We start from the raw sequence: 14,849 nt of genomic DNA on the forward strand, positions 1-14,849 counted from the left end.
CTGGAGCCTTCTCTTCTCCAGGTGAACACCCCCAGCTGTCCCAGCCTGGCTCCAGAGCAGAGTTACTGCAGCCCCTGGAGCATCTCCATGGCCTCCTGTGGACTCATTCCAAGGTCCATGTCCTTCCTGTGCTGGGGATCCCAGAGTTGCATGCAGTGCTCCAGGTGGGGCCTCACCAGAGCACAGCAGAGGGGCAGAATCACCTCCCTTATCCAGGGATAAGTTCCAGGAGGGTATGAATCAGAAATAAATTCATGTGTATTATTTTCCCTTGAGGGAGGAAAATGTGAACAAAGCCCAGGAGCGAGGGCTCCTCAGGACCTCAGACATTTGCTTGTCCAAGCACTGCTGCCACCTGGATGGCCTGGCACAGCCTGGATGCACAGCTCTCTGAGGAAATTTTGAGAGCTATGTATAAAAATGCAAAGAAAATGTAAAATTTGTGTTATTATCTTTGGAAGCCAAAGAACCACATTTCATTTAGCACTTAAACTCCCCAGTGCAGTTTGGACAGAACCTTTAAAGACACCTGGGTGCCCAATTCCCAGGATTACCTGTGCAGCCACTGACCTCTGCATCTGGACAGTTGTGTAGACAAATGTCACCAAGAGATGTGGCTGTTCTGCTCCTCAGTGTAATATCCATCTTTTCCAATTCTCCATCCACAGGGGATTTCCAGCCTGTTTGCACAGGAATAACCCTGTTCCTGGAGCCTGTGGGTGGTGAGGAGAGCCCAGGGTGCAGGGAAGGTGATGGCAGTGCAGGTGAGCTGGCTCAGGGTGCTCGGCTGGGCTGTCACCAGCTGAGATGGATGGTGTCTCCAGGGGTGCTGGAGGCTCAGATCCACCCAGCTGCTGCTCAGGGACTGTGCTGATGGATCAGACAGCGAGCTGGAGCTGCAGGCTCCCATGGATGCTCCCAGGGGATGCTCGGAGATGTCTCAGGGGTCGGTCCCAGCTGCAGCGAGGTGACAGCGATGAAGCACAGGTGGGTGACAGGAGGGACAGCAGGTACTCCCTGTCCTCCTCAGGGCCTGGCACAGCTTTCCTTCTGTCCCTGCCTCTGTGCCAGTGGCTGTGCTGCTTTCAGGGGACACAGCAGTGCCTGTCCCTGCTTCCAGCCCGGGCTGTGCCGTGCTGGGGGACACGGCAGCGACACGTGCGCTATCGAGGCCACGCACAGCGCCGGGGCAGGAGGATGGGAATTCATCAGCAGCTCCTTCCCGGCTGAGCAGCAGGCAGGTGATGCTTCTCCTTCATCCAGGGACAGGCAGGTGATGCTTCTCCTTCATCCAGGAACGGGGTGAGTGATGGAAGGAGCTCCAGGGGTGCATCCTGAGCGGGCAGGGAGGATGGGGTTAGTGGGGATTGAAAGGTGTCCGTGCCCCAGGGAGGAGGGGGGTGCCCAGGCTGGGGGGAGAGGTTGAAGAACAGATTAATCAGGAAGATTTGGGGGAGAGCCCCTTGGGGGGAAGTGCCTGAGCAACACCTGGTCCTGGTGCTGCAGAGCCAGGCAGCACAGCCCCTCACAGGGTGCCCTGAGGAGGGGGATGCCAGCTCTGGCTCTGGTACTGAAATGAGAATTGCAGCACAAAAAGAACTACATTTCCCAGTTTCCCTTGCAGCCCAGGGGAATAAGCAATTGGAAGATTTAAATAGACCAGGCCAGAAGCAACCAACCTTTGGCACAATGTTTTTCCCTCCTCTTCTTCGTATCTATTGGCTGTCCAACCTTCTTCCCTGGCACTGGAGTGGCTGCCAAGCCTGGCATTAATTTTCCTTCCAAGCTTGCTAGGCCCATGAAGTAAACAGCCATGTGCATTCCTTACTCTATATTTAACAGCTGCAGTCTGTGCTGGGGGCAACTGCAACAGAGGGGAACCTTTGTAGCTTCCCAAATTCACAGCTTGTGAGGGTGGGAGTGGGGGAAGCTTCCTGCAGGGACAAGAGGGATTTCTCTCCTTGCCGGTATTTGCAAAGCAGGTTGCGTTAAAGAGAGACTGCAATGCCAGCATCCCAGCCACGGTCCAGGGCCAGAGACAGGAACAATGTCCTCAACAGGGCTGAGTTCCTGTCCCTGAACCAGCCCTTGAAGGGGAACCAGGAGGGCAGGAGCTCCAGCAGGAAGCAGAGTGGCCAGGCCGGGCCGGCCGGTGGCCCGAGCGCCGGCCCCAAGGAGCGGAGGCAGTCGCAGCAGCTGCCCGAGGAGGATTGCATGCAGCTCAACCCCTCCTTCAAGGGAATCGCCTTCAACTCGCTGCTGGCCATCGATATCTGCATGTCCAAGAGGCTGGGGGTGTGTGCCAACAGAGCCTCCTCCTGGGGAGGGGCGCGCTCCATGATCAACCTGCTGGGGATAACGGGGCACGGCATCCCCTGGATCGCAGGCACGCTCATCTGCCTGGTGAAGAGCAGCACGCTGGCGGGCCAGGAGGTCCTCATGAACCTGCTGCTAGGTGAGTGCCAAACCTCCCTGCCCGCCCTGACAGGCCAGCCCTCGTCACAAGGGACAGCAGCGCTGGGACTCCTCCTCTGGCTGCTCCCAGGTGGTCGGGATGCAGGGAGTGACCTTTAGGGTGAAGGCTGCACTGGTTGGCCCTCTTAGTCCCAGGTGCTGTGGGTGATGGGTGTCTCAAGAAGGTGTCTAAGAGGGATGGAGCTGGGGACAGCCATGGAGCAGGGGCAGGCCCCTGGTCCTGCATGGGGCAGGGCTGTCCAGAGGGAGTGTCCGTGGTGGGAGGGTGGATACCAGCAGTGATGTATTTTATTTAATCTGCCTTGGTGTTTGATAGGTGGGGAAAACGTAAATAATACCTGTATCAATTCCTGAGGATGTTATTTCCATCCCCTTGCCACCTTCTTGACCAGACCCTGCTCCAGTCCTGTCACCTTCCCTGCTGCAGTTTGCTCTCACATCCTCCTTCCCTTGGGTGCCTTTCTCGCTGCTGTCCCCGTTTCCATGTGCTAATTTGACCCAGAGGCTGTGTAGACAGGCTGGGATGCCTCTGGCTCTCCTGCTGGTTCTCCCTGGCATGGTGGTGGTCAGTGTCCCTGTTTCTGGAGATTGGGATGTGCTGAAGGGTTTGGCTTCTCCGCTGTGCAGGGCCCATCCCACCCTGATGTCCCACCAGTGACCAGGATGAGCTCTGGCTGTGACTTGCCTTAGATCCTGGCCCCAGCTTGCCCAGGCCATGAATACCTGAGGACCTTGCTCTTCTTGCTCCTCTGCCTTTGGCACAGGGTCCAGTTATCCTATTTTTCCTTGTGACTAATTACCCTCTCCTCTGGCTGTGACCCACTCCCTAAAACCTCAGTAATCCCACTTTTGATTGGTAGAAGTAACTGAAAACATTGGATTTAGACACTTTCTTCTCAGGGAGCATTTTGAGAGGCAGCAGGGACACTTTATTTCACAGGCACCACAGGAAAGGGACGTCCTGTCCACAGGGGCTGACCGTGACGTGATAGCTCAGCAACGTGGCCCCGGGTTCTGGGGGTTATTTTACACAAGTCCATCCTTCAGAGAGCGTGAGGACTGAGCTGGACTGGTTTGAAAAGCACAGTGGTAGCTGCCTTTTCTCCCCTGTGCCTTTGGAGGAGCCTGTCCTCGTGCTGTGACATCTCCTGGGGGGAGGCTGTGGTGGGGAAGGAGCCAGAATAGCAGCAGCGTGATGCGGAGCCCGCCAGCGTCAGCAGTTCCTGCAGGGGCTCCTGGGCACGGGGTCAGCCCCTCGCTGGGAAGAGAGGATCCATTTGAAAGGGCACGAGGATGAAATAGGAGGTGACTAACAGCAAGGCACAGTTTCCAGATGTCTCTTGACCCAAGAGCCTCTGATGGGGTTGGAGCCTGGAAACCGAGCGCTTTGACTGCAAAATATTTGAGGTTCTTGCAAAGAGATAATGCCCCCTTTGGCTTAAAAACAAGGAAGGTTTTCTCACCCTTCTGTTGCCGTATGAGGAAGCCAGATGCAAAGCCACCTTGGGGTCATGCTCTAACTTTGTGCAGTGGTGGCTGACAGAGCTCATCCCTGCATCACTCCCCACATCTCCAGGTCCCCTGAGCTCCAGCGTGGTGCCCAGGGACAAACTGGGGGTTCTGGAGTCTTGCATCCTTGCCTAGACACACTAGTGCCACCCTTCCTCTCCCCCTGACAAGAAAGGAGATGGTTAATTGGTGAGAAGGACCAGTTCCATAGGTCTGGCAGCCTCTGAAAAGGCAGCACTGGCTGGTGGGACTGGTCAAGGTGCCCTCAGAGCTGCTGCAGCAGGACTTGTGTCACCCCACAGAGCACATCTCTGCTGTGAGTGGCCTTGGGCTGATATTTAAGATTGCAGTCAGAAACTGTGAGTATCTGAGTAGCTTCTGCCGTGATATCTGCACTGCTGGTGGAGAAGGAGCCTGCAGGGAGCCTGGGGCTGCTGGACCTCAACAGGTCCCAAGAAAAGTGGGGTCTTGTGTAGACAGGAAGGTCATGGCACCACTGCTGCATCTGGCATCCCTCTTGCTGCTGCTTTCCTGTGCTTAAATCCACCAGGATGTGATGAAAAGCCCTCCTGGACAGGCACAGGTCAAAGGGAAGGGAAGCTCCTGGTGTTTCCCTGCTGGAAGAGGGAAGCTGGGAAGTTGGGGCTGTGTGTGGCACCCCTTCCAAACCTCCCCAGGCTCTCCTCCCTTCCCCCGGCTTGCTGAGGGTTTGGTACATCAAGCAGAATTTCTGATGCAGTCTCTGGGCAGGGAGCCAGCCCATCACAGAGCACTTGTTTAGGATTTGCAATCAGGCTTCCAAGGCGAGGAGACTGCTGAAATGGGACTGGGGACCTGGCAGGAGCACCACTGCAGATGGAGGAGGAGCTCTCACCAGGGCTTTGCCAGCACATGTGGGAGCATTTCAGGTCAGGGGGTCTGACCCTGGGATGCTCCATCCATCCCCTCTGCAGATGCTGATTAGCAACCCCAAGCAATGTTTTCCCTCCGTGTCTGTCATCTGTGATGGAATTTATTGATTCCCCTTCTCACAGTAATCTTTCCCAGCAAATGCCAAACAGCCAGAGAAGCACACACAGCCTGTTACTGAAAAGATGGGAGAAACCAGATATCTGTGCCCACTGTAAAAATCCCTCTGCCAGGACATGCTTTCAGGAAAACTGTCTCAGCATCATCAGCTCTGGCTGAGCAAAAGTCAGGGAGAAGGTCCACAACCCCTGGGGTAAATTGAGAAAATCATAACTCAGGATATCCCCCAGTTATAAAGTTAATTTTATTTGTCTGCCAGGACCATGCATGCAGTTTTAAAGTTAATTTTATTTGTCTTTTAGGACCATGCAAGCTTTTCTGTGCAATCACAAGGGTTTAATGAAAACTAAGGTGCTTAGACAATAATTTAAACTTTGCAATTGGGCTTGCAGGGGGAAAGAGTTATAAAACTTTCAGTAAAATGCCCAGATCTTCTTCAGAACCAGACACAAATTCCATTAAACCCTGGGGGCAGTGGTACCTCAGTTTCTGGTTCTGATCCATCTGGTGGATCCAAATTTAGTGATTCATTGACTGGAAAGCCAGCAAAGAACATTTGGATCATCGATCTAACCCACGGCAAAATACAGGCTGTAGCACATCCCTTAATTTATCCTGTTCAATTTGTTAAGGGAAAAAAACCCAAACACTCAATCTGATGTGCAGTTACAAGTGAGGGTGAACTTGTCAGAGCCATTTCTGTATTATTGCAGTGGTTGGGATTCTCACAAGTGCTTTTAGCTGGACTCTTCCCTTCATTGCATCTCCATACCCTTCTCTCTCCAGCTGAACAGCTCTTTCAGCCAGCACCTCTCCTGCCTTTCAGTATTTTGGATAGTGCTCAAGTAATTTCCTCACCTCCTATTTATTAAGCTAAACAGATTGATCTCGTTAAGCTGATGGTCCTTGCAGATCCTTCTCACTGCAGTGAGATGGAATGTGGTCACTGGGGATGGAATATGGTTGCCCACCCAAAGTGAGGCCCCTCTTTTGTGTTTACAGCCAAACCTCTGCTGTGTTTGGTTATTTGCCATCCAGCTGGGCGCCTTTGCTGTTGGGAGGCACCTGCTTGGGTCATCCTTGCACATGAAATTGTGTTTGAAGTAGCAGTAGCTGGTCCTGCTGTGGTCATGGCTCTCTGGAAAAGGGAGAAGGGGAAGCTCTTGTGCTGTCTTTGCTGCTGTCCCTGACACTGCTGGCAGTGCTCAGCCATCTCCAGCTGGCTCTGCATCCCGCTCAGGGGGCAGGATGGCTCTTTGGTGCTGTCACTAAGCATTTATCCCATTAAGTACAGCACTGCCTCGGGGCGTGGATGTGTCATCGAGCAGTGTCAGGCTGGGGATGGGTGAATGCCACAGGAGGAGGAAAGGAGGGAGCCCAGGGCTGCTTCTCCACTCCTGGAGGTCAGCAAGGAGGAAGTTCTTGCTGTGTCCAGCCTTCAAAATTACTCTGACCAGGATCCAAGCCATGATATTCTGAAGGACACTCCCTGCAGACCCCCTAAGAAAGAAAATTACAAATACATATATATGGTCAGAACTCTGTGCTCCCATCCTGGCAGCTTCCAGGCAGAACCAGATTTGCAAGAAATTGGTGGATTAGGAAGGAAGGAGAGGAAGAAAAGCCTTCACCAAGCCCCTGGAGACCCCAGTGACCCTGTTCTAACAATACAGATGTGCTTCAGGTATTGTCGTGCTTCTCTTTGGAGCTGTGTGATGGAAATCCAGACAGTACAGCCCCTTGCTGGTAAAGGTCACGGGGTAGATGAAATGCCCAGGCAGTGCAGACAGCGATCCTGTCAGCCTCAGGGCAGCCCAGACCCAGCAGAGAGGCCGGGGAGCTGCCTGGCAGATGGATCAGTCTGTAAGCAGCACAGCTTGCTCAGCACAGAGCCCCAGAGATGGTTTGGGGCCAGATGTGTCTGTTTTTTCCCCTTTCATTCTTCCACTGTGAGAGCTGTGATTTTCTGAGCCAGGCAGGGCCTGGATATTCCATCAGGGATGGGTAGAGCAGTTTGGGAGCTGGTTCCCTGCAGAACCATCCCTCCTTGGACAGCCTGGCACATGGAGGGGGCTCAGCCACTGTCCCACTCCCCTCCCAGCCCACCAAGGTCTCACTGAGCCAGCAGCACGTCTGCCCAGTGAGGTGGAAACATTTAAATGCAAAATAACCCAGCATGAGTGACCCATGGAAGGTGCCAGGCAGAGGGAACAATGCAGATGCCCACTCCTGCATGCAGCAGGTCCAGCCTGGCATTGAACACTCCTCTTCATCGCTCCAGGCTGCTCATATGCCTCTGTTCTGCCCAGATACAGCAGCTCAAGTCCGTGATCCTTTGGTGGGTGCCGTGCTCAGCCTTCATCCCTTCCCAGCTGATGAGTTCAGGCATCTCTGAGCAGCCAGCAATGCCCAGCTCCCCCTGCCCCCCTTCCTCCTGCTTCCTCCACAGGAACGTGTCCTGCTCCCTGCAGGCTGGCCAGCTGCAGTGTCCCCTTGGATAAAGGACAGTGGTGACAGGCTGGGGCTCCTCTGGGCAGGCACTGGGGCATTTCCACGGTGTGTCCAGGTCTGACCAGCCCCTCTGTGCCAGGCAGCACCGATTTGCTCAGGTCCTGGCCGGCTGCTGGGGATGCTGAGCCCTGCAATCATCATGAGCAGCCCTTGGGGAGTGTGCAGCGAGCTGGAATCCAGCCCTCGCAGAGCCAACAGCGAAACCTTCCCAGCCTGAATGCAGAGCGAGGGAGAAAAGAAGTGCGAGGGCTGTGAATGGGAAGAGGGGGAATAAACATGGGAAATGAGTCATCCTTGTGTCTGTCACTCCGGGAACAACTTCCCATTGCCCCTGCCTGCGGCTCAGAGGGGACAGTGGCTGTTGGAGCAGAGCTGCAGGAGCAGAGCCAGGCTCTGCCCGGAGGGACAGCCCAGCACACGGTGAGTGTGGCTGCCTCTAACACGCCTTGACAGGAGCAGCGGCTGGGAAGAGGAAGGTGGGGACTGAGGTGAGCTGTTGGGAGGAGCAGCAGGCAGGGAGAGCCCCTAGGGTCTGGAGGATGGGGTGGGAGAGTGAAATCAGGTGAAATCTCCTTTTTTCCTCCACTCTGAGGAAACCTCCATGTTTTAGCCTGGAACAGAGAACCATCAGAACAATTTCCATCCATGCAGGAATGCTGGCAGATGTACCTGGGTCCACACTGTGAGGGGTGATGGTTGGGCACCCTCTGAGCATCACAGAACCAGACCCTTTTTTTTTTAATTTTATTTTTGTTTTTTCCATTTTGCCTCTTTGGAAGCAGTGGGGACTCCAAGCCCAAACAGCGCTGAGGCCAAGCAAGGAGCCCAACCTTTGTGGGGACCTGCTGGTCCTCAGCCCAAGGCACTTTTCTTCCCCCAGCTCATCCCATACAGTGCTGCTGGTGCTGTGTGTGTGGTTCTGGGCTGTGCTGATGGTACCTGTGCTGCTGCCATGGGGTACAGGAGCATTTCAAGCTGTCACAGCCCTTCTGGGATGCAGATGATCCTTGGGGCTGCTTTCCCCCAGCAGCACGAGCCCTTTTCACTGTGCTGCCCCTCTTGCCTGCATCTCCCCCCAGTGAAGCAGCCCTGCTCAGTGTTTGATGCTGAGTACAAATTTCCCAGCTGCCAGGGCACAGTGTTTCCAAGGGGAGAACTCCAGGCAGCCTGTGTTTGCACTCAGGGCTGCTTCTAATCATCTAGAATATAGCAAAGCTATTTTTAGTTGCTGTGGGTTTTTATTTTAATTAATTGCACAGTTCTGCTTTCCACCATTTTATCACCTCCCCATGACCACTTACCCCACGCTGATGCTTGTTCAGCCAAAAAATATCCCCCCCCAAACACCAGAATGCCTGATTCATTGGCTCTTCAGTGTGTCATGCCATCTGTGCTTTTTGTCAGCTCTTCCACCCTATAGTGCCACATTTGGGGAACAAAATGGAATGGAGGGGTTCATTCCCAGAGTGGCCCTCTTCCAGCTGCCACTGACTCCACTGGAGAGAGGGTGAAGATCCTTTTGAAACCTGCATCTTTCATTAATGTCAACGAGATGAGGCTGCAAACAGCTCATTTTCCAGGTCAGGGAGCCTAATGCCTCCAGGAGATTTGGGAAGTTCAGAAGGAGTAGGAGGGGGCACATAAGTAAAAAGAAAAAAAGGGGAAAAAATAATGAATTCTAGTTATAGAGCTAAAGAAACTCTTTCCTGGGACTGGTGGCATTTGTCCAGAGTTCACTGCAGATGAGGCCAAGGGCTCTTTTGGCTTTCTCCTCTTTTCCTCCCCCCCTGCCCCTAGAACTGCACCCAGGTTGTTTTTCAGCTGTGGTTTTGATATCATGTTTATATAAACATCCCAGCTGGAATCTGCCCCCGTCCCTGGAGACACTGCCTGGCTCCAACCTGGAGCAGACCGTGTCCCCAAGGGTGCTCACACCATCCTCAGCCTCTTCCAGCCACCTCAGGGACAGGAAGGATCTCATGGTGGCAGGAGACATCCAAATGTGTTGATTGTATTAAATACAAGCTTTGGGGTTTGGTTTGGTTCTGCTGACAATGGTTCAGGTTTGTCCTTGTGCCCTGCCTGCACAGGGCTCCTCTCTGCTCCTAATGGGCTCCTAAATTGTGGTGGTAGCAGCAAGGCAGATAATTGTTTTCCTTTGCTTATTAATAGATAAAAAATGCCTGCCCAGGGGGCTCACTTTCAGCTCATCTGATGCCAGATGTTGGCTTTTTACAGTGCCAAGGTGATCTCTGATGCTAAAATTGTCACAGGCAAGACAAGACTTGCTCTTTGGTTTTGTGTTTTAGGGAGGTTTTAGATGTTAATGTAGGATTTGGGAATTGGATGGTTTTGCATTGGAAATCTGAAGGATTGTTTCCCTTAACACCAGGTCAACAGGGAAATTCCTGATCTTTTTCATAAAAATGTGAAAGGAGCAAGAATGGGCCAGAGCTAATCCTTCTTTTGCTCTTAAATTCAGCACTACCTTGATTTTACATCCAGTGATGCCTCTGGTTTAAATCCAATGCTACCTGGCTCTGGGGGAAGGAAGCACGATGAAAAACAAGCTTCATATTAAAATTTCTCGATCCTCTCATCTCAGCCTCAGTCAGATGGCACTCTGCCATCCCTGCTGTGCTTTTGACAGCCCCGAGGGTCCCCAGAGAGCAGCCAGTGCAGGCTGGTGCAGCAGCTGCAGGCTCCTTTCCGTGGGCTCTCCTGGGGCTGTGCTTGCTCCAGCCCCCAGTCGGGTCAGCCTGCAGGATTTGCAGGCTCTGTACCAGGGAAGGTCAGAGCCAAGGTGGTGCTGCTGATTTGCAGGTGCAAAGCTCAGGGGCTTGGGGTTCAACAGCAGGAGCAGTCCCCAGTGCAGAGACACCCACCTGCAGCTGGGGCACCGAGGGGACCTGGGGTAAAATTAACCCCTTACCTGCTGGTGCTGTGCCCACCTGAGGAGGGAGGGGTTGATGTGCATTGAGGGGAGGAAGGAAGCGAGCCAAGGTCCAAGGAGGTGTGTAGGTCATGGCATGGCAAGGGAATAGGGCTGGGCAGGGGGCTGCTGGGCAGTGGCACTGTGTGTCTGTTCCTGGAGGATGGGCAGTGGCACTGTGTCTCTGTTCCTGGAGGATGGGCAGTGGCACTTTCTGTACCTGTTCCTGGAGGATGGGCAGTGCCACTGTGTCTCTGTTCCTGGAGGATGGGCAGTGGCACTTTCTGTATCTGTTCCTGGAGGATGGGCCCTTGGCAGCACCAGTGGCAGCAGTGCTGATTCACCCTGCCAGAGGGAAGGGGAACAGCAGACCCAGAGATGGGAGAGGGCAGTGGGACCCCCCATGCCTCAGGGGGGCTTCTGGGGCTGTTTGATAAAGAAATCTCCATGAAAGGAATGGAAAGTGCAAGGGGAAGTGGCAGAAGAAGCACCAGACAGGGGGATCTTTGCTGGTTTTTTTCCTTTTAACAGTAAATTAACCCCTGTTTTTAATGCTGTCATGCCTTCTGATCTTGAAATGTGGGCAAACGAGGCTTTTTGCTTTCTGTGCATCATTTGACGAAAATCAAAGCTAGCAGTACTGAAGGCCCATTTTATTCATCTTCTGAATGGAAGGATTATTAGAACTGCTCTTTGGCTTGTTCTCCATGCCCTGAACACCTCCATGCACACAGGCCTGCATCCCTCAAGTTGCCCTGACATCACCTTTGACCGTGAAAATATATTGCCAGTGCAAAATCCTGACAGGCAAGGGTGAACACCATGCATTGCTGAAGCACATGGCACTTGTGCTACTGATCTGTGCTACTGATCCATGGGCAGGTTTGGTGGGGAATGAGCTCTAGGGAATTTTTTGAACACTGTGGAGGAGACACTGGGATTTGTTGGGGTGCCCAGACTGTTCTGGAGCCCTGGCTGGGCTTCTCAGCAATGCAATAGGTGCTGACTTCAGCAGAGCAGCTTGGGCCAGAGTCTTCTCTTGGCAGCTCTGGTGCATCATCTCTCTGATGCTTCTGGGTTCCCGAGAATTTGATGAGTCTGGGTTCCCAAGAGAGCATCGTGGAGCTTCAGTTTCACACAGTTCTTGTCCAGGGTCAGATGGGGCTGGTGGGAAATGCAGCTGATGAGCTCTGAAAATCATCTCCTGAAGCACTTTGCTGGATCAGGCTGTGGGGGGGTCACTTAGTGGGGTGAGGAGTTGGGCTGGGGGTGATTTAGGAAGCCCAGCATGAGCAGAGCCCTGAACAGCAAGGCAGCCAGGCCTGGGCTGGCAACATTTGACCTTAACAGGGAGCCAGGGTGAGTGGGTGCTCCAGGGCTCCACAGCCTGTGTCTGAAATCCCTCCCTCCCTTTCTCCCCCATGGCTGGCCTGTCAAAAAAAAAAAAAAAAAAAAATCAGCAAATTGCAGACAACCACTGTGCTGAGTGGGGGGATCCTGGTGGGCTGCTGACCTCTTCCTGGCCTCTCCCTGCCTGCCAGTCACATCCAGCAGGAGCTGGGCAGTCCCTGGTTGTTCTTGTCCTCCTAAACCCAGTGGTGTGACCAGCCTCCTTGCAACCCCTTGCCACATGCACCTTTGTTCAGGTGCCACTCAGGAAGCTTTGCTCTGTGTCAATCTCCTGCTTTCTGTGTCCAGCCTGGATTCCTGCTCCTGTCCATGCCAGGGAGGAGCTGGTACCCAGATCTTTTCCTCTGCTCCATCTGCCCTCCCCAGCTCTGAGACCTGTCCAGGGAGGTCCTGCTGTCCCACTTCCCCATGCCAGCTGCCCTGCAGATGAGGGAGAAAAGCAGTCTCCCATAAGGAGAGGGTTTGGCCAGGATAAATACCAGCCCCTTCCCCAAGCAGTGCTGGGGCTGGGGGTGGCACACAGGGAAGGTGGGTGAGCAGAGCTGCTGTGACAGCTCCTCACTTCCCAGCTCCTGCAGGTGCTGAGCAGGCAGGTGGAGCTGCCTCCCGTGTGCTGTCTCATTTCCCATCCCCACCACTCTCCCATCCATGCTCCTGAAGCCCTGTCAGCTCTCAAGGAATGTCTTTACCAGGGCTGGGAACCAAACAGCTGGCCCCTGGCATTCCTGCCAGGGGAGCAGGCTGTGCTCATGATGGCAGATATGTCCTTGTCATTGCTGCAGGGAGCTGAAATCAGCGCTCTGACTAATTAGGAGGGTTGGGGAAAAGCAGATGAGGGGATTAAAGAGGAATAAAATTGATGCTAGGAAATAGAAATGACAGTACCTGTCGGCTGGGACGAAGCAGGTGGGCTGAAGAGGAGGCTGATGTAGGTGAGTGCTGATGGGTTTCACTCCTGAAGCTGTTAAAGAGAAAAGGAGCTTTGGTGTAGGGAGCTGCAGCTGCAGGTTTTGCCATCACAAGCCTGGGTTTGCTGGGGCTGGGAGGTGTGGTACCCCCAGCACAGAGAAGGGGCTGTGTGGGGTGACTTGCAGGGAGAAAGTCACAGGGAGCAAGAGGTGAGCAGAAACAAATGGCTCGTGGGTGTTTGATGCTTTGGCAAAGGAAGAAGGATGGGTGGGGGACACCTAGGAGGATGTCACAACACACCGTGGTGCTGTTTCTAACACAGGAGCCCATTTTTCTTTTTTTCTTGTGTGGCTTTCCCCTTGACTCACTGGCTCCTGGTGCTCCTTTCTCAGTGAAACCTGTCAGCATGGTGTGAAATGTGTCAGCATGGCGAGATCCCCTGGCTGCTCTGGGCAGGAGGAGGTGGTGGGCTTGGGAGAGGACAAGGGACAACATTAGAAAGTGCTGTGGGGCACTTTCCTCCAGCAGCCAGCTCACTGCAGCCTGCTCACCCTGGCACAGACCCCAGGCTGCATGAGGTTTCTGAAGCACGAGGTGGAGGCAGCAGCAGGAGCAGCTAGTGCTGGTTTGAGGGCCAAAAGAGTTTCAATTTGAGCTTTGCCAGTTGCTCTCTTCCTCCCCAGGTGGGTCGTTCACATCCGCGGTTTGGGGCTCTCCTCTGCCACATGCTGACAGTGGTGTTCGCCTCCTCTGTGGGCAAACTGGGAGGGTTAATCAACTTCTGGGTGGTGACCTGAGGGTGGGGGAGTTGTGTGCAGCAGCACCGTGGACATCTGGCCGGAACCAAACCCAAATTTTTTATTTAACGACAATGACAACCCTTTAATGTCACACCTTGAAAATTACCCTCAGCTCTTCTTCTGTCTCTCTGTGTCTCCTGTTGTGCAGCCCTGCTCCTGGATATCATGATTGTGGCAGGTTTGCAGAAGCTGGCCAAGCGGAAGGGCCCGTACGACATCAACCCCGGCCTCTTGGACTACCTGACCATGGACACCTACGCCTTTCCCGCCGGCCACGCCAGCAGGGTGGCCATGCTCTCCAAGTTCTTCCTCAACCACCTGGTGCTGGCCATCCCCCTGCGCATCCTGCTGGTGCTCTGGGCGCTCTGCGTGGGCTTCTCGCGCGTCATGATCGGACGGCACCACATCACGGATGTTCTCTCGGGCTTTGTTTTCGGCTACCTGCAGTTCAGGCTGGTGGAGTTGATATGGATGTCATCCAACACGTGTCAGATGTTGATATCCATCTGGTGAACGTGGAGGACTTGGAAACTAGAAGATACTTTGAGAGTTCCGCCCCCGCTCCTCCCAGTATTTTCTACGTGTTGTTTGTTGGAAGCAGTTGTAACTTCCATGAGTAGTGGTGTTTTTTAATGTCGCTTCCCCACCTTTAAAAAAAAATAATTCTTGTAATGGATTGGGTTTTAGCAATCAAGGCCATACCTGTGTTTTGGCCATATTCTCAAGCTGTGTTTGGACAGCAGCCTAATTAAGCTTTACAGGTGAGAGAAATGAGCTCCATGTCTGCCTTCTTTAGGTGGTTCGCACTGGCACCTTGATATGTCCTCAGGATGGGCAGTGCCTGAGAGCTTCCTGAGAGCACATTCGGGAACTTTTTAGAGGATAAATTATTTTGGCCACAGTGCTTTTTTTTTTTTTTTTTCTTTTTGTAAGCCCAGCAGTTGTGTCTTGTACAGAGTCAGGACACTGCTGGTGCTTTACAGATAATAAATAATCGTGAAAATCCTGCCCTGTTTGGTTCTTATCATGAGGGAGGGGAGAAGACAAGCCCAGTGTGGCTGAGATATGGATTCAGGATGGAGCAGGTCCTGCAGTGGTGCTGCCCAAGGGGATGCAAACTTTTGCTTTGGGTGGGGTCGACCTAGATGGGTGCTCAGGACACTGAAGGAAAACCTGTTCTGTGAGGGTGTGTGAGGAGTTTTTGGTCTGGTAGGGGACACGTGATGCCCTGTCGTGGTGCTGTTTCTTCCCATTATTGACAAGTGGCCTCCTTG

At 53.5% G+C, this 14,849-nt stretch overlaps 1 protein-coding gene across 2 annotated transcripts; it reads left to right on the plus strand.

Annotated features, from left to right (window-relative positions):
• Window positions 1-525: 525 nt before the first annotated feature.
• PLPP7 (phospholipid phosphatase 7 (inactive)) lies at window positions 526-14,581 on the plus strand. Of its 2 annotated transcripts, XM_033077825.2 has the most exons (4): window positions 526-987; window positions 1,121-1,302; window positions 1,983-2,455; window positions 13,724-14,581. In XM_033077825.2, exons 3-4 carry the CDS (start codon window positions 2,005-2,007, stop codon window positions 14,086-14,088), a joined length of 816 nt encoding a protein of 271 aa, XP_032933716.1. In that variant the 5' UTR covers window positions 526-987; window positions 1,121-1,302; window positions 1,983-2,004; the 3' UTR covers window positions 14,089-14,581. The 2 variants fall into 2 exon arrangements, with proteins under 2 accessions (XP_032933716.1, XP_042635820.1); XM_042779886.1 differs by having other exon boundaries at window positions 526-1,302.
• Window positions 14,582-14,849: the final 268 nt, after the last annotated feature.

This window comes from Catharus ustulatus, chromosome 21, assembly GCF_009819885.2.
Source record: "Catharus ustulatus isolate bCatUst1 chromosome 21, bCatUst1.pri.v2, whole genome shotgun sequence".
Lineage (NCBI taxonomy): Eukaryota > Metazoa > Chordata > Aves > Passeriformes > Turdidae > Catharus > Catharus ustulatus.